General features: G+C 36.4%; 1 protein-coding gene across 1 annotated transcript in view; it reads right to left on the reverse strand.

The window, feature by feature from the left end:
• The window catches only part of KDM5A (lysine demethylase 5A), a 63,770-nt gene that overhangs the window by 39,882 nt on the left and 4,946 nt on the right, over positions 1-18,942 (reverse strand). Inside the window, exons 2-11 of the mRNA XM_069581561.1 lie at positions 17,835-17,912; positions 16,624-16,746; positions 10,813-10,983; positions 8,743-8,877; positions 7,915-8,020; positions 6,661-6,752; positions 5,902-6,060; positions 4,732-4,851; positions 3,835-3,993; positions 532-713 (exon numbers count right to left, since the gene is read on the reverse strand). Coding sequence (XP_069437662.1) covers positions 532-713; positions 3,835-3,993; positions 4,732-4,851; positions 5,902-6,060; positions 6,661-6,752; positions 7,915-8,020; positions 8,743-8,877; positions 10,813-10,983; positions 16,624-16,746; positions 17,835-17,912 — 1,325 coding nt within the window. The remainder of the gene's footprint in view (positions 1-531; positions 714-3,834; positions 3,994-4,731; positions 4,852-5,901; positions 6,061-6,660; positions 6,753-7,914; positions 8,021-8,742; positions 8,878-10,812; positions 10,984-16,623; positions 16,747-17,834; positions 17,913-18,942) is intronic.

An 18,942-nucleotide genomic window follows, 5' to 3' on the forward strand; every position in this document is an offset into this window, starting at 1 on the left:
AAAACCACACGTGGCTAGAAGTTATCATATTGCAAAGCACAGGGATGAAAGAAAGAACACCATTAGTTTGCACAGTCTGACCTGAGCAGTATCTTTCAAATGGAAAGAAAAATACCATTTGGTTAAGATCGGAATACTGGACAAGGAACTGCGTAAGTAAATACAAACAAAAACCAACAAAAAACCTTAATGAATACACATGTAACATAGGCATTTAATTTCAAATACTGAAGGTTAGTCAGATCTTGACTATATAAACTTTAAATATCCTGCCTTGTATATCAAAAGTTAAATCAAATAAATGTTCCCTGTACACTAAATACTAAGAATCATCTGGTCTAAAATCCGGGGCTTGGCTGCACACACGTTAAGAGTGGAAGTGTCAGAGACGCTGTACCGAGACCCCACCTTATATACCTACTTTGGGTAGAACACACTTTAAAGTCAGTTCTCCCCAACACATCACCTAATATTATCACACCTTTAGAAAGGTCACAAAGTGTGCGTGCTGTTAACAAAGACTGTGCATACCAGTGCAGGTAGTTGATGGAATAGCTCCAGTGATCTTCAATGTGCCAGCAAAAGGAGGAGAAGCACATCCCCACATAGAGCCACGGCACCTTCATGCCAGAGATGTCCACGTTGATATGTGCCAGAACAGACTGCTCGAGCACAGGCATGTTATTCAAGTTCCAACCAGAAAGTGCATATTCCTACAGAAGGAGAACAGTGTAGATGAGAGCAGAAATGACAAGAGCCCAACAGATCTCTCAAGAGAGCCTTTAAAAACAAAAGTAAAAAATTGTGTTAAGTCACAACCATCTAGTCTACAGAATCTGTGCTCCTTGCTCTCTACATGTAACTCATATTCCTAAATATTTAAGCCTATCTCTTAAGTGATATTTACATTTCCCTTTAATTATCCAGCTATCTCTGGCTTACTCTACCCATATAAGGCTTATTATTACTCCCCACCCACCCCCACAGCTTACCAGTAAAATACTAAGATTCATTTTAATAGGTTGATATTGTATTTCTACTTTATCCCTGGTAGCATAACTTACCAAAATGTTTATCGATATATTTATGGTGCCAAGATACTGTGAGGACAAAATGGAATAGGATATAGAATCCTGAATCTGTGGCAATAGTGAAGACCAAGATGGTGCAGAAAGTCAGCACCCCCAATCCCAACTATGTGCTCAGTAATGTCCAATTCTTTGTGACCCCGTGGACTGTAGCCCACCAGGCTCCTTTGTCCATGGGATTTTACAGGCAAGAATCCTGGATAATCACACTACAGACACATCTATTAACAACAACAAAAAATTTTTTTGTTTCACCAAAGAGTTCAAGAGAAAAAAGAAACTGCAATTTCCAAAAAACAAAGAAAGCACAGCCAGAATGAAAAAGGAAAGGTGCTGAGTTTTCAGAGGTTTCTAACTGGATATAAGCTCTGGACATGAGCTTCAAACACCCACTTTTGAAGCCATATGTGGTAGAGACTTAAAATGCTATCATCCTTGCGGCAAACAGTTCTCAAAGGGGCCTAAGGAACCCAAGTGGAGTATAAGGAACCCAGGGGACCCACAAAATCGAACTACTTTCGTAACAACGCTATCTGTCTTTTTCCACTGTCATTCTTGCAGGAGTGTAGTTGCATTTTCCAGAGGATATGTGATGTGATACTGCAGAAGTCTGAATGCAGAAACAAGAGAATCCAACTGCCTTCCATTAGAAGGCTGGTAATGGTTGAACCTGGATGCCAGGGAGGAAGGGAGAGAAATTCATTATTATGTTAACTTTTAACATAATATGTGAAAGTTTCTATAATACAGAGATTAAAACCCTCAAAGTAAAAAGGTTAAATAACCAGTGACAAAGCTGAAGAGAGAATCGGTGAATGAGATAATCTGAACATTTCCCTAATGTGATTATCTTAACCTGTGCTCTACTATGACAGGAGGGAAAAAATCAATAATAAGGCTAAAATAAGAGACAGCCAAAAGATACAACTTTTGATCATAAATAAAACAAAAAATGAAAACCCCACTCAGCACATATTAAGTAGTCAGATATTTCTGACTGGACGTTGGCATGATAAAGAATGAGACTGTACCATGAATAAATTGGGTCGGTGATACTGTAGGGAGTTACAATGGACTGGTCAGGGTAAGACGGGACTCAAACAAGGCAAGCCAGGGTTTGAACGATGTGAGCACGCACATTCACGTTCCTGTTTCAGAACATGATTCTGTAGGCATGATGCTTACCTGCTCACAGAGACATACTACATAGGGAAGGATACAACAAGAGAAGATGAAACAGGGTCTTCCGTCTAACTAGAGACCTGGATACGAAGCAGACTTCTAATCATGAAGAACTTTTGGAAATGGTGATGTGGGGAGGTTGGGCAGTTCCCTCTACAGAAAACAAGGATAGAACTGAACAAGATTATGAGAACAATCATTTCAAGAAACTAGAACACAATCAAAGCCAAAAAAATTGAGAAGTATTTAGTCTTAGGAAACTAAAAGAAGGCTAAATACACTCTCACATAAGCAAAGACAAGAATTCACTGCTAGCAGACCTACTACAAATAGAAACAGTCCAGGAGGCTCAAATAAAAAGTATCCTGGACCCCCAGGAATGACAGAGTACCAGAAAGGATGTATATGCGTAATGATGTAAAAAAGACTGTCAAATTCTTTTTTCTGAATTGTTTTAAAGACCATAAGATGGTTTAAAGCAATACTATGCGGCCATGTTGGTGTATTATACAATATTCGGATACAACACACAATATGCAAAAGAGAAAAGCAAATGAAAAGAGAGTTTCCAAGTTTCTAATTTACCAGAAGTCAATATTGAAATGAAGTAGAATGTGATCAGTTAAAGACAGACACTGTTGATGAAGCTGGTTTTTTTTAAAGCTGTATACTATAATTCTTAGAAAACCACTGAATAACTCAAAATATGTATCTCCCCCCAAAAAATTTCAGGCCAATTAAAATGGTATGATGAATACCTCTTGAACACCAAAAGAAGGCGGTAACAGAGAGAGAGGAGCAAAAACACAGGAGACAGAGAAAGCAGCAAGATGGCAGATATAAACCAACCATGTTAAGTTTAAATGGACTGAACACTCCAACTAAAGTCAACCTTCACATTAGATTTTTAAAAAGCAAGATTCAAGCATATGCTGCCTATAAGAGACACAGGCCAGATTCCAAAATACAAACAGCTTCAAGGTAAAACAATGGAAAGAGATATACCATGCCAATGGTAACAAGAGACCTAGAGGGGCCATATTTTCAACTATGTATCCTTCTCCACTATGTACCTTTTTTTTCTTACCATGTGTAGGAAAACAGGAAATAGAATTCTCAACTGTTGCCAAATATAATGGAAAAGAAAGTGACAAAGACCAAAGTAAAAGAAAAAGAAATAAATGATCATCTTACTTCAGCTTTACTTTTAAAGATCTACCTGCCCAGATATTGAAGGAAACTTAATTGTGGACCTACCGGTGAAATGTAGTATTTTTTTCCTAAAGTCATTATCTACATTTCCAAATAGAGCTACACAAAATCTTTTAACTGGAGTTAAGTTTTAAATTAATTAAACTTGTTTTAAAATGAAAACTTAAATGATTTTTAAAGTTACTCTGAATTTATTGTTTTCAAAACAGAAGACTATTTGTAATGTCCAAATTCTACATATTTAGTGTTTTAAATGAATGTGGTCCCTAGGATTAAAGAAAGGCCATTTTCTACTAGCAAAGGCTGAGTTGGCCACAGGTAAGAAGTCTGGATACTACTGCATGCTCTGCACCTCTTCTTCCGGCAGCATCTTTCTACGGCCATCCTTCACAGGAAATCCGCTCCCAAAGTCTTTTGAGGAGATGTCAGCTCCATACTCTACAATAACGTCTTCTTCAATGCTGCTCACCAGCCGCCAGAATTCCTTTTCTACTAGTTCTGTGGGGACCATCTACACATGGAAAACAGAGATAACAGATTACAAGCTCAATACAATCATAACCCACTATAATATAACACACAGGTCAACTGAACAAAACCAATGAAAAAACAGAAGCCCTCTCAATTCTCAGAGTTGAAAAGACTGCATGCAGTCTTAGCTTTTCTGATTGAGGATGGGGAAAAGCTAAAGACAACTTAGATGAAAAACACAATGAAAACAAACAAACAAAAAAAACACCACACAAAAAAACACGATGAACTTCAACTGCTTTCTTCTGCAAGCTGCTTTCCAACTAAGTAGGATAAAGATGACCCAGGACACAATGAAGAAAAAGGAAATACAAAAATCAAGGCTGAATTTTAATAGCTTTAGAAAATTATTTTATGGGGATTTTTTAAAGCCCAAGATGCCCCAGGAAAAGCAGCAAACCTCCTAGCACAAATAGCTAAATAAAAGCAGCAACTGCCACATCTTTCATGCTTGTGTGAAAACGTCTGTGCCCAGAGAGTCCACAAATAAGGGAAAGACAGAAGTCAATTTCTCAACAGGAGAGTACACACTGCCACAAGAGAAAGTTGAAGAAACAGAAGACGACCTCAGGCCCCTGATCCTCAGATCTGGTGTTCTATCATCTTTTTCATGCCGATTCTGTTTTCCACAAAATAATGGAAGCTTTTAAAAAGCAAAACAAAAGCTTTGGACTCAGACAAATCCTTCATACTTCCCCAAAGTGACCTAAATACTCACATGGACTGGCATATTGAAATAGTCAGACTTAAAATTATCTGCCATCTCTCCAAAGCTCTGAAGTGTATACTCTCGTACAGCTTGTTCAAATCCAAAAGCTTCTCTAGGTTTATTACATTCCTGGGAAGAAAAAAATATCTAAGATTAACTTACTGACACTGAAGAAAGAATAAGGCTCTCGGTATGACCTTCTTTGATCATTTCCAAGGTAAAACAAATCCAGTCAACTCTAGACCACAAAACAGGTATTAATTACTTTCAGTGTGGAACCAGGAAATAATGTTCTGAAACCTCAATTGCTTTCTCATGCCTTCCAGAGGAAGGTGGTCATGGGACAGCTTCAGGCTTGGAGCTGGCATTAAGCTCTGGCATCAAGACACACACCTGGAGGGCTACCAACCTGGAATCAAGCCCAGAGATGTCTATCATCCTTGGTGGAAAAAAATAAACGTTCAGGGAGGGAGGAAAGGTAATGGAGAAAGGGACAGTCACCAGGTTGCTAGGACACCCAGAGAGAAGAATGGTTTTTTTCCTACTATCATGACCAATTTCTTAACACAAAGACTTAGAATGGAACTGCTTCTGAATCACCTAATGTTGAAAATAATAAAAAATAATTAGAAGATCATAAACATATGCTTTCAATGTATCTAAATATACCCAGCCAACTCTTTCCCTTCAACATTCTATCATGTTTTGTTAAAATAAACACCAGGCATTTCATGACAGTGACATTACTATAATCTTTCAATAACAAATTTAGTACAATCAAGTCACAATTTAAACAAGTTAACAGTTTATGTGGCAGCATGAAAACTGGATGCATAGATCCTAAGTTCTAGAGCTTCATATCTGATTTTTAATTTTTTTTTTAATTAAAGAAAAAAACAAATAAACTACGGATTTTCTCCACTTTTATTGTTTTCCCGGAATATGAACAGTCTAGCAAAAGTCTCATTCTGTAGCAAAAGAGTTATCAAACCACAGTCAGAAAAAGACACTTAAAAAAACAGAGCTGTTACATTTCCAGTCACTGTCACTCTTTTAAAAAGCCTAGCAATTTCAAGCTCTGAAAAACAAAGACAGAGGAGAAGCAGCTTCATGGGAAGTGCTGACTGTACACTCTATGCATGTTTTTCTTCCTTTCAAAAGGTAAGGTTGGGTGTGTACCTCGGCCACACACTTAGGACACCTCCAGTCGCCCTTGGGCACGTCAGGCAGTGGGGGAATTAAACAGAACGTATGGTAGCTGTCATCACACCCGTCACACAGCAGCAGCTTATCTTCATTGTTTCCCCGACCACAAAACATACAAACATACAGATCAACCTGTTAACAACAAAATAAAGTAACATGAAAGTTTATTAATAAGTTTATTAAAAAGCAGTATTAAATCTTTACCAGGAATGCCTTAATTGAAACAAAATACTGTACACTAAAAAATGAACAGAAGTCCTGAATGCTTATTTTAAATAACAGTATATAAACAGCTTTGCAAAACTTCCTGAATTTCCTCAGAGCTTCTACAAGCAAGTTAATAGAAGTATAACAAGGTATCCGAGTATAGGACCACTACAAATCTAGGGTACTTGAATGTCAATTTCTATTAATAAAATAAACCATGTCACTCTTCCTACACACAAATGCTCTTCACTGGTAGAGGGCTGAGGACTGAGCACTGTCTAATACAGCCAAGGGTTGACAGAGTCATCCTCTCACTCATTCACTAGGTGTATGACTCAGGAACCGTCTGTGTGTATGCCACAAAGCAAGGTTAATGTGATATACACCAAAGCTGAAGCTTCAGATGCACTAAGTCTTCTGACTAAATGAACTAACTAAACGACAAACCAGACACAGCAAGGTAAAAAAAGCAAAACTAAAATAAAAAGAAATCCTTTCCCTCCTAACACATCTCAGAACACTTACAAAGTTAACAGAGAGAGTTCCTTTCCGTTGTCTCATTTGCATGTTAAATGCGTCTGACCTGTTGGTAACTTTTCGTCTTCGGGAGACCTCATCTTGAAATAAAAATAATTATATAATAATAGTAAAAACTAATGTTGAGAGCTTACCATGGACCAGACACTATTTTAAATTATTTAAATTAGTTAAAATCTCACAACACTATGAGGCAGATAAATTATTATCCCCCAGTGAAGATAAAGAATCTGAAGAACAGAGAAGTTAGGTAACCTGCCCAAACTCACAAAGTTGAGTCAGTAGCAGATTTGGGATTCTAGTCCAGGCAACTGAGCTGCAGAGAGTTTAAGTACTAATTCTGTATTGCCCACATGTAGAACTTATCAGGAACTAATTTGAGACTAGTATTAAGATTACTGCCAGCCAATACAATTACAAACATAAAAATGATAAGGTGCTTAATTTTTAAGAGTAATAGTAAACATTGTAATATATCAAGCAAGTCTGATCATACTGAATATTTGGTGATAGAACAATATTATCTGATCAACCAGAGTTCAGTCCAGAATTGGAATCATGACCTAAGTCATATCATAAAATGCATAAAAATCAGTATGACTTGTGATTACAGTATTCCATTAAATTCTTATACAGTAAAAACACATCCAACACAATCTTCGTCAACTTGAGTCTTAAAATTGAAATGTACTTATCTCTGGGTTAGCAATTTCATTCACATGCTAATTCTAACATGCTAAGCTGGGAGCACCAGCCATTCTTCAAATAGATTACTTAAAAGAAGTGGTGTAATATACATCAAGGCAATTACAGGAAAATATTATAATTAGAATCTAAATTATTAGCTCTCCCTAGCATATTCTGATTCTAAAGGTCAGAGAGACTCCTCTATTTCTTTTTAAATTTAAAAACAGCAAGCTTTAGATCACCAGGTAAGAATCATTAATTTCACCATTCTGTTATAAATTAGCCTTTAAAAACAATAATTTTTGTGTCAAGTGGAAGGAGGAAATGGAGGAGGAAATTTTCTCCCAAAATAGTATAAAAATTTAACATACTATGGCTTCTCACACCTTAAGATTATCTGCCATTAAAAGGGTGATTTGTCTGGAAATCATGCTGCAAGTCTACAATACAATCCTTAGAAAACCCCACAGCAGACTACGATTCAAGCACAATCTGCATTTGTTATAACCACACCACTGCACCTTAATACTTTCCGTGACCAAGTAACAGATTTACCTTCCTTTTCTTTTACTCCCATTGCCAAGCCCACAACCTTAGGCCCAGCCCCAAAAATCCGAAGCTTCTTCAGTTCCGTATTTCTATTCACTTCTCCAGACTCTGACTAAAAAAAATAAATAAAAGTCACATTAGTCTAGTTTTGTGATGCATTAATTTACTTTCTTACCTAAGAAAAGTTTTAAGAGCCAGTTAAAAATAAAGGAAATTTTTAATTCTCTCTAAATAGGCTTGCTGCCTTATCCCTGATCCAGGAACTAAGATTACCCCCAAAACAGAAACAAAACACAACTTGAAGTCGACCACAAAGAAATGGGAATACGAAAGTGGGAGAGAAGCAGACAAAAAGAAATTATGTGCATTTTTTTTCTGATGCTTTCATTAGGCTTTAAAATTATTCTAGGTCACAAGAACATTATAGAAATTACATTGGAATGATTCAGACACAAGAAAATGATATTCTGGTTTTTAAAGGAAGGATGTGTAAAAAATAAAGTCTCTCCTTCCTACTCTTCTTCTCTTCCTCCTCTTCTCACTTACAGTAACCAGGAAAATAAAATGTACTAGAAATCATCAGCATGTCTATGAAATTGGCCCAGTACCCAGAGTCACTCTGACTTGTCATCTCTGTCAAAGTTGTTTAATATTAACAAAAAACTCTCTAAATCAAATCAGACCAAATTTTATAATTTCCTCCTTATTCATCTCAAAAGTAAATAAAAAATGTCTTTTAAGAACAGTATGTGAATGACCTCCCCAAACCAGGCATGTGTTCTGCACAGTCAAGGAGGTAAAATCCCTGTCAAAATGGCCCACAGAAATTGACACCTGAGACTTGACGCGTCTTGTTCTCTTCGGCAGAATGTTCATTCTTGTTCCCGGTTCTGGTGAAGTTTGGACGTCAGCGCTAAGAACCTCAGGCTCCACTTTTTCCTTAAGGTCTAAATTAGGCATTTGTACGCCCTAGAGAATTGAGAGCACAGGAAGAGGGCAGATTCACTGATAAGAAATCAGGTTTGAGAATCAGAAGAAAAATAACAAATTTCTAATATACCCCTAAAACTATTAACACATGAAACCAGATGACAATTTTCCCGCCAAACTGATCTACAAATTCAAGACAATCCTTATCAAAATCCTAGCAGGCTTTTGCCACAGAAATGGAGTAGATTCTAAAATTTATGTGGAAGTGCAAATATTTTGGAAATTTTGAAAAAAGAACCAAGCTGGAGGACTTATACTACTACCAGATACCTAAACTTACTATAAAGCTATGGTACTCAAGATAGCACAGTATTGTTGTTAGGATGAAACATACAGATCAAAGAACAAAATGGACTAGAAATAAACCTATATATTTATAGTCAACTGATTTTCAACAAAGGTGCCAAGGTTAATCACCTGGGCAAGGTAAATCACCTTGGCAAGGTAAATGGGAAAAAGGCCATGTTTTAAAGAAATGCTACTGCAACTACTGGATATTCTTATACCTCAATGCCCCCAAAACAAACTTATAGCTTTACCTAAGACTATACACAAAAAATAATCCAAAATGGGTCACAGACCTAAACATAAAAACTAAAATTATAAAACTTCTAAATGAAAACAAACTTTTGGCCTTAGGTTAAGAGAAGATTTCTTAGATATGATAACAGCACAATCCATAAAAGAGGCAGAAAATCGAACCACAGACTAGAAGAAAATACTTATATGAAATCATACATCTGATAAAGGACTTATATCCAGAATATTTAGCAAAATTTTAAAACAAGTATAAGATGGCAAACAATCCAATAAAAAAAAGATTTGAGCAGACACTTCATCAAGATATACAAATGGCTAATACGCACATGAAAAGATGCACAACACCATTAGTCATTAGGGAAATAAAATTAAAACCACAATGAGATACCACTACACACCCACTAGAATGGCTGTAAGCAAAAAAACTGACAATACCAAGTGTTGGCAAAGATGTGGAGAAACTGGAAGCCTCTACATTACTGGTGGGAATGCAAGATGGTTCAGCCACTTTGGAAAACAGTTTGGCAGTTTCTTAAAAAGTTAAACACAAACTTACCATATAACCCAGCAATTCCACTCCTAGGTATCTACCCAAGAGAAATGAAAACATATGTCCACACAAAGACTAGTACATGAATATTCATAGCATTATTCATAATAGCCATAAACTGGAAACATCGAAATGTCCATCAACTGATAAATGAATAAACAAATGTGGTATAACCATACAACAGAATATTATTCAACCATAAAAATGAATGAAGTACTGATACTAAAATACAGATAAACCTTAAGAATCATTAGGCTCAGTGAAAGAAACCATACACAAAATCACCCTGTAAGATTCCATCTATGTGAAATTTCTAGAAAAGGTAAAACTACAGAATCAGAAAGCAGATTAGGAGTTGTCCAGGTTTGAGGGTAGAAGCAAGAACCAACTATAAACAAACACAAAGAAATCTTCTGGGCTAATGGAAGTGTCCTAAAACCGGATGGTGATGACAGCTGCATAAATTTATAATTTATCACAGCTTACTGTGTACCTACAATGGGTGAATTCTGTAGTAAGTAAATCCTACCTCAATCAAGCCGTTAAAAAAAAAACACATGAACCCAAGTGGAGAAATTTTTTTTTTAAAGCTTAAGTCTTGCATAAGTGTAAACATCTTATGTAAGTAAGAAGACATTCTTCACTCCCATTAGCCTTTATCTTGTAAACAATCAAAAACAGTTGTGATTTTTTAAACTTGCTCCCCCAAATTTTGCTACCTGGAGAAACCAGAACCAACTGCTAGCTAACCTGTTAGAATAAACAGTCTAAAGTGTGTTTCTATATTGGATTTATTCACGCCTAAGAAAAGTGATGCATCTCACCATAAGGCTGACCCCTGACTGGAAAAGCTCATAGGGGTAGAGAATTCTTTCGTAATGTGACTTCAAAAGGGATCCAGTTCCTTTTCCTGGCAGATATCCCAAGCGGCTACCCACTTTAGACCATTTCTTCTCTTTGGTGACCATTTCAAAACCACCTTTGCTGGCGACAATCTGAAACGAAAGTAAAAATTATTTAGGGAAAGAGAAAGATTCATGTATTTTGACACAACATCTTGTCTGCTAAATGGAAAAATTATTCTGGGCCTCGATTTGCTTTCAAGAAATATGTGACAAAATTGAAACTCACTGATATTTAAAATATGAAAGAGAGACGAAGATTTTGGGAAGTTTTAAACACTATTATTCATTATTGTGCCTACCTTCAATGAACCAAGCATTCAAAAACATGCAATGAATTTATACATTTCACATAATGCACCATGGGAACTCTAAACACATGTATGTACTCTATATCCATAGGGAATTCAAAGTACAAATAAAAGTTAAGAACAGACCAAGTATAGTCATAAGAATGTTACATAATAAAAAATGAACATAAATACTGATATTAGAAAATAAAGCAACTTAAGAGAATTTTTTTAAACTGTCAAGCAAACAGTGGATTCAGAGGATATTTTCAAAAAGAGGCCATCATTTTTAAAAGAGAAGTTTTACAAGAAAGATTATAAAGAAATGATAAAGAAAGTTCAACTGCAGTAGCTTTACCACAGCACAGGTATTAAGGTAGGAAGTGATGGGAGAAACTGGCCAATTTTTGCTGAATGCTCATATCAAACCAGGGCTTCCCTGGCAGCTCAGCAAGTAAGGAATCTGCCTGCAATGCAGGAGACCTGGCTTCAATCCCTGGATTGGGAAGATCCCCTGGAGAAGGGAACAGCTACCCATTCCAATATTCTGGCCTAGAGAATTCCATGGACTGTATAGTCCACAGGGTTGCAAAGAGTCGGACACAACTGAGTGACTTTCACATCAAACCAGGAGCAGTACAGAATAGACCTGTATCAAGGACTCCATCTTCCAGAAGCTGATACTGTACATCTCTCACACTTCTAAAATGTAAGCAGTTTTCAGTTTCATTGATGAAAGAATAAAGAAGGCCATGATGAAGTTTTCTGAATTGAAAAAATTTTCCTCTGAGTGTACACTATCGTATTCTGCTACACCAAAAAGCTAAAAGAGAAAAACAATTACCATAGGATCCAGCAATTACACACATCTAGTGGTACACCCAAACAGTACTCGCATACCAGTGTTCACAGGAGCATCACTCACACACAGACAGTAGGTAGAAACAACCCAAATACCCATCAAGAGTTGAGCAGACAAACAAAATGTGGTAAAGACATGCATGGAATATTATTCAGCCTTAAAAATTAATGAAACTCTGATACATGTGACAACATGGATGAACTTTGAAAACATTATACAAACACAAGATGATGAATATTGTGTGATCCAATTTAAATGAGATAACCATACACAATCAAATTTGTAGAAAGAGGTTTCACCAGATGCCAAAGGGTGGGGAAAGTTCTGGAAATGCATAGTAGCAATAGGCTGTACAACACTTTGAAAATACATAATGCCATAAAATTGTACACTTATAAACAATCGTGCATTTTACCTTTTTTTTTTTTTCCCCCAAAGACTAAGAGCATGGACTCTGGATCCAGATTGCCTGAGTTCACACCTCAGCTCTGCTAACAGCTGTATGACCTTGGGTAAATTACATAATTTGCATCTCAGATATCTATTATTAAAATAGTAATAATAGCAGTACCTCTACCTCATTATGAAGCTGCTGTGAAGACAAATGAAATAAAACATGAAAAGCACCAAGATAAAGTCAGAGCTGTATCAGTGCTGGCTGTATTACAAATGTCTGTGTGAGGTGGCAAATTGGGGGTGGAGGAGAGGTGTACAGACTATAAGTAAGGATGCATTCTCTGCTTTCATGCTTAGCACTTTATTATAGCAAAGATCAAACCACAGCCCAGGCAAAATGCTTCCCTAGTGAAGTATCTGAAAGTATGGAAGTAATGAAGAAGTTCACGTGCACAAGAGTAAAACCCATCTCCAATTCTTTAGCTTTTTTTTTTAGTCATACCCTCAGAGAAGCTCTGTCTGTAAATAAGAGTCAACCAGGGAAAAATTTAAGTAGAGAAAAAACTTTGATTTCTCAAATTCTGTAGTGTAGAGGAAGACACACCAAGGGTGCTATGGATAGAGGGCTGTTTGGAAGCAAATGGGTGATAAGGTCTTTTATTCACAGCTCCCAGGGTCTCTACACTGTCAGCTCTGTTGCAGGTGCTGGAGCTACAGCTGTGAATAAAATAAAGACCTCTGCCCTGCTGGAGCTTATATCCTAGCGGGAGATTAAATGTCAATTTTGAAATGACAAAGCCTGTGGAAAAAACCTGAGAGTAGTTTAAAAGCGCCCCCAGTAGGAGAATGAGGATAAATTGAAGCATTAAACAGTCACAAACGCCTCATCATAAAGGTAAGAGGTGAGCAGAGGAGGGGAAAGCAGTGACTCAAGCTGATGCACTAGAAACAGCAGGAGTCAAGGCCCAAGTGAGAAGCCTGCAGAGCATACTGAGAAACAATAAGGAAACCAGTGAGCCTGAAGCAAGTGGGGAGAAGCAGTAGAGAGAGGAAAGAGAAGCCTTCTCAGTAATGTGTGTTACCCAACACAATTACCACCATTACATAACAATCTGCTCTGTATTCTAACCACTTCCAGCTAAATTTCCATCAGTAACGATAGAGCTCCACAGATCCAGTCATGCTTCTAACCCAGGTCTGCCGATTTCTGACAGCAGCATGATCAGGGTGTTGACAAGGGTAAGACAGAACTGACTCACAAAGAAATCAAAGCCACGACTCTGGCTTCATGTTTGCAATACTCCAACAATCTAAGCAGGCCTAATACCTTAATACTTGCATTTCTGCAGTTGAGAGATTCAGAGATTATCATGCATAATTTCATTTACTCCAAACATTTGCCATGCAAGGCATCACACCACTGTCATTAGAAAACATCACATGACCCCATGCCCTAAAGAGAGATACACGGCAAGCACTTAAATTGAACACAAAGAATGCAAACTTTTAAGAAAACTTAACAAAAGAGTAATGTCAATCAAGGCCAAAATTTCAATCCAATGAAAAACAAAGTCCAGTTAGCAGGGGACAATTTTAACAGACAAAAAGCAGCAGCAGTATTCAACTTAAAAGCTCCCTCTCAAAGCTCCACTAAAAAGCTGAGGGACAAAAAAGCATGCTCCCAAGAGGGCAAGAAGACCGAGGGAAAAGGAGATGTCTGAGTGACACTCCAGCAAGCAGAAACAACAAACAAAAAAGACCCAAGCTCCCAGGGTCTCTACAATAAGCAACAGAAGAGAGCCAAAGAGCAGCAACATAGAACCTGGAAAGGCTTAAGAAATTGAAGCATCACTATCTTTAAAATTAAAAAGAACAGTGTTGACTGAAAGCCTGTATAAAAGCAGTCAGGCCTCCCCCAGTCAGCACAGCCAGGCAGCCATCCCTCTTCAATCCCAGCAGAAGACTAGAGATCTACTCTCAGGAGAGTCTGAAAGAAGGGACTCGAACCTAAGAAAGAAACAGTAAGTAAACCAGACAATCAGTCTAACAGTCTCAAACCAACTAATAGCAGTTCAAAAAGAGAAACAAGATACTTGGAAGAAATTATCAAAGAATTAACACAATAAAAGTTATAAAAACTCAAGGATGGGAGTTCAGATTAGAAAGATTATCAAGTGCAATAAATGTATGCAATGAAAATTAACATGTACCAGTGCATATCACTGTGAATTCTCAAAGTACTGGGAATAAAGATCAGACCTTGTATCTTAGAAAAAGTCACATACGAAGGAGCAAGAATTAACATGGCATCATTCTTCTCAATAACAACACTAGAAGCCAGATTATGGAGTACAGCTTTCAAAATACAACTCTGAAGTAAAATGATTGACAATTTAGACTGCTAAACCCACCAAACTACCAATGAAGTTTAAAAGTAGAACATTTCTAGACAAGCAAAAAATTTAATTTCATTTAGTTTCTTGCCATCAAACTAGCAGAAGAAATGTTTCACCAAAATAGGAATAAACAGTAACAAGAAGACCTAAAACAAGGAGAAAGGCAAATGGAATTCCCAGAATGATGATAGTGAAAGTTCTAAGCTGACCGCTGACCTTAAAAAAAAACACCAGTCTGGACTGGAGTAGGAAAGAGAACTCCAGAGGAGTAACTCCAAGAAGGAAATAAAACTGACAGGTTTTCTGCTGGGTGAAACCATACTAAGAGATTTTATACTTCTGGAAAGATCTGAAAACAAATCTTTGATACTCAAAGAGAACACTTACAAAATAAAAAAAGGCAAGGGGACCATTAACTCCAAGGAAAACAAAAATTGGTTCAAACAATCATAGCATGCTATTAAGCACAACGACAAATTTATGCAGTCACAGCAATAATTTTACAATTATCTAACTACATTATAAAGGACCAGGGCACTTGAAGTACATAAGGATTTAATTTTTATACCCACTGCCCATCTCTAATAGAAAAAATCAGTATGCATATTTAAAACTAAAACAATGAAGAAACAGCATGATCATGTTATTTGGAAATATGGAGATCAAGATCAGAAACAGCTAAAAGAACTGAAAGTGATTAGCTCAAAGGAGCACTAATAGGAGTGGAGAGATGGAGAAGTGAGAATGTTAGTTTTTACTTTAAGCCTTTTTAAAAATGTATTACTTTAACAAAAATTTCTCTTAAAAATGACTAGAATGTTCCGTGCTGCACTGATTATAAACTGTAATTGTTTATGTAAAATTCCACTGATTTATAGTCATTCCAAATAATACTTTTTACAATCAAAAATAACAACCAGTGAGAAAGACAAAGTGATTTAATCAAAACAGGAAACAATCACACTGACAACGACTCGGGAGACTGAAAACCTGCTTCCCATTAAAAAACAGTGGGAATCAAAGTGTGTTAAAATTATGTCTAAAAACACAAATTCAAGAGATGTTCATCAGCTGTAAGCCAAAGATGATTTTTTTCCCCAAAGTAAAGGGCATACCGAACAACCTAAAACTATCAGAACTCTCAGTCTTCTGTGCAGTTTTCAGCCTGTGCCTCTTCTAGAAAGTAAATCTTGTTAATGAGACATTCACCCAGGGGCAGAGGGCAGAGCAATGGTCACCTTTGGAGAGAAGTACTGACTGGGAGGGAGAGGAAGGAGCTACAGAAGTGCTGTGAACACTCGCTGTCTTGATCGGGGTGGTGCTGACACGAGTATACGCTCATCTAGAAAAGATCAACCCAGCTGGACATTTAGGACTTGTGCATCACACTTTACCTCAAGCCTCAATTTAAAGGAAAAAGTTCATGTGGTGAGAAGCAGCAATCTCACTATGATATTTAAGAAAAGTATTATAAACTACAAACAAGACAACTACAAATCAAAATGTCTGCCTTTCAGCTTTAAATCTCATATTTATAAGCATTTTCAAAGGTTAAGAGGGAAGAGACTTCCATGGGACCTTAAAGATGAAATTCCAATAAACTCCAGGACAATCAAACTTATCACAAGATATTTGCTAATTTAGACGTATTTCATAAGCAGGAGCCCCTCCTCTATGGTCAATCAAATCCTACCTAGAAAGCAATGTTTTCCATCAAGTATATCTGAAATTCTAATTTCACAAATTTTCTAGCTTCTGTTCTAGTATCTTAACAAACTACAAGCCTCACCTTGCTCAAAGCATACAGATCCAGGATTTTTCTCTCCACCACAGGGATCTTGAGAGTAGATCCCTGAAGTTCCCAAAATTTTGCTAGTTGATCCAAGAAGTCCAATCTCACTCTGGTCATCGCCTAAGATTAATAAAATAGAAAAGTAAAAAATAGGAACTAAGTTATGGTTGAAAAAATGAGTTTTACTTAACAAAGGTACTCATCTCTCAAAAGAAATTCAGATTTTTCACTGCTTAGGTAAACCTTACAGGTAAAAAAAAAAAAAAAGCAAACTCTACTAACTCAAAAAAGTTAATTTATGTGAATGGTTATCATCTAAACAAAGCAATTTTTTGTAAAAGTTAACTTTAAGCTAATCAGAAAATTTAATAAATCAAATTATTCTGTTTCTAAGCATTCTATGCCTGACATTTCATCTGTAGATAATATGCACACTTAAGGGACACCAACTCTTTACCTCACTGACATTAAGACTCTTCATCAAGTATCTTATGGCACCCCACTCCAGTACTCTTGCCTGGAGAATCCCATGGAGGGAGGAGCCTGGTAGGCTACAGTCCATGGGGTCGCAGAGTCCGACACGACTGAGCGACTTCACTTTCACAGGAAAACAACAGGTATTTTTTAAAAAATCAATGTTTTATGAGCATCATAGAAAAAAACAAACAGCATAACACATTAAGCCTTAACGATCTTTAAGATCTCTCTTTTATATTCTAGAACAGTTTTTATCCACATTGAAGCATCCTTTGACAATCTAGCAGGTGGAAGGAACAACTATTTAAACAAATGTCAAATTGGAAAGTTAAGACAGATCAGTAGTATTTCAAGATCTTAATAAATCAGATTAAGAGTCCTAGAAAAGTTCGGTCAGAGGGGGGGAAAAACCCCTCTGAAACTAGGTTTTAATAGAATAATTTTTAAAACTATTTCCCAAGACTATAGGATATAGAATCTTCCAACACTAACAACAACAAAAAAATTTAGCAGAATAATAAGCACCGAAGAAAGCAGATAGTTCCCCATAATCCCAGTTAAGTAGAAAAAACTGTAACTACTATAAACAACTTTTTTAAAAATCAGAAGCTTCCTTCCAGTCACAATTCACATTAACTCTGAGCCTCGGTTCATGAGTTTCTCAAAGGTCTCCACCTGAAGTCCTGACATGAAGAAATCGGGAGACAAAACAGTGATAAGACAACACTCACCTCAAGCTCATTCAAGCGCTGGACTCTGGGAGTAAAACGGAAGCTTTTGACTTCACATGCAAATGGAGGCTGCCAATCCTAAATGCGGGGGGAAAAAGTTCTTCACTACATTGGTTAAACAGCAAGGAATTAATTCTCTTAACACATGGGATGAGTTGCCACAAATCATGATAACAACACACCAACTTACTAGTCTTCACTAGTGAGAGACAGAACATTTTTTAGATAATTTATTACTATCTCCAATTACTTACCTTGGACTTTCTAATACTAAAATTATCTATTTCCTCCTCAAATCTCCCACTTCCATTATTTATACTGCAAAATTATGCTTTCCCCAATTACTCAACTGGAATGCAATCAGCTCATCTCCATACAGCATCGAATAATCCAAGTTTATCAAATTAAAAAGAAAATAGAATTTGAAAGAAATGAAAAGAGTAAAATTGAAGACCAAAAAATAACGTTTTAAAAGTACTTATGTAATTGGACAATGTGTTTTTTCATTCATGTGGAATGTGACACAGCACTTTAAAAGTCTACGTTACGTAAATGTTCTCTTCAAAGCCCAGCTTCTGGGCAACCAAATTTTTTTAAAAAAATGAAAATTTAAAAAAAAGTAAGCAAACCCACAAAACAAGGACAATTTCCAGATTGGAGACGTGGTATAACTAAAATGAGATAGCACATTTCAAGTAGAGTTCTAGAGACCATAGTTTGACTTGGTCTAAATAACACTAAATCTGCTTTAAAATGTGAAAAGAAGTTTTTAAAAAATTATCTTATATAAATAAAAAATTATCTTATCTTGGAAACTAAAGAAATCCACCAATACTGAAATTAAATTCTGCTTTTAAACATTTATTTTCAATAATAATAATGTGACACAAAGATATACTATTTCAATTTTTTTTAAGTAACAAAAAGTAGTGAATTTTTTTTAAACCAAAAGGAACCTTGAATAGAATTTCTAATTCATGAAGACAACAGAGTAAATATGGTTCAGGAAAAGCTTCAGTGCTTAAGGTTTTGTCATTGAGGTAATCATGAAAAACAAAGGATTAAGTGAAAATAAATTTTTCATAAAAGTGAAGTTCTGGGAGGATGG

Source organism: Ovis canadensis, chromosome 3 (genome assembly GCF_042477335.2).
Source record: "Ovis canadensis isolate MfBH-ARS-UI-01 breed Bighorn chromosome 3, ARS-UI_OviCan_v2, whole genome shotgun sequence".
Classification (NCBI taxonomy): Eukaryota; Metazoa; Chordata; class Mammalia; order Artiodactyla; family Bovidae; genus Ovis; species Ovis canadensis.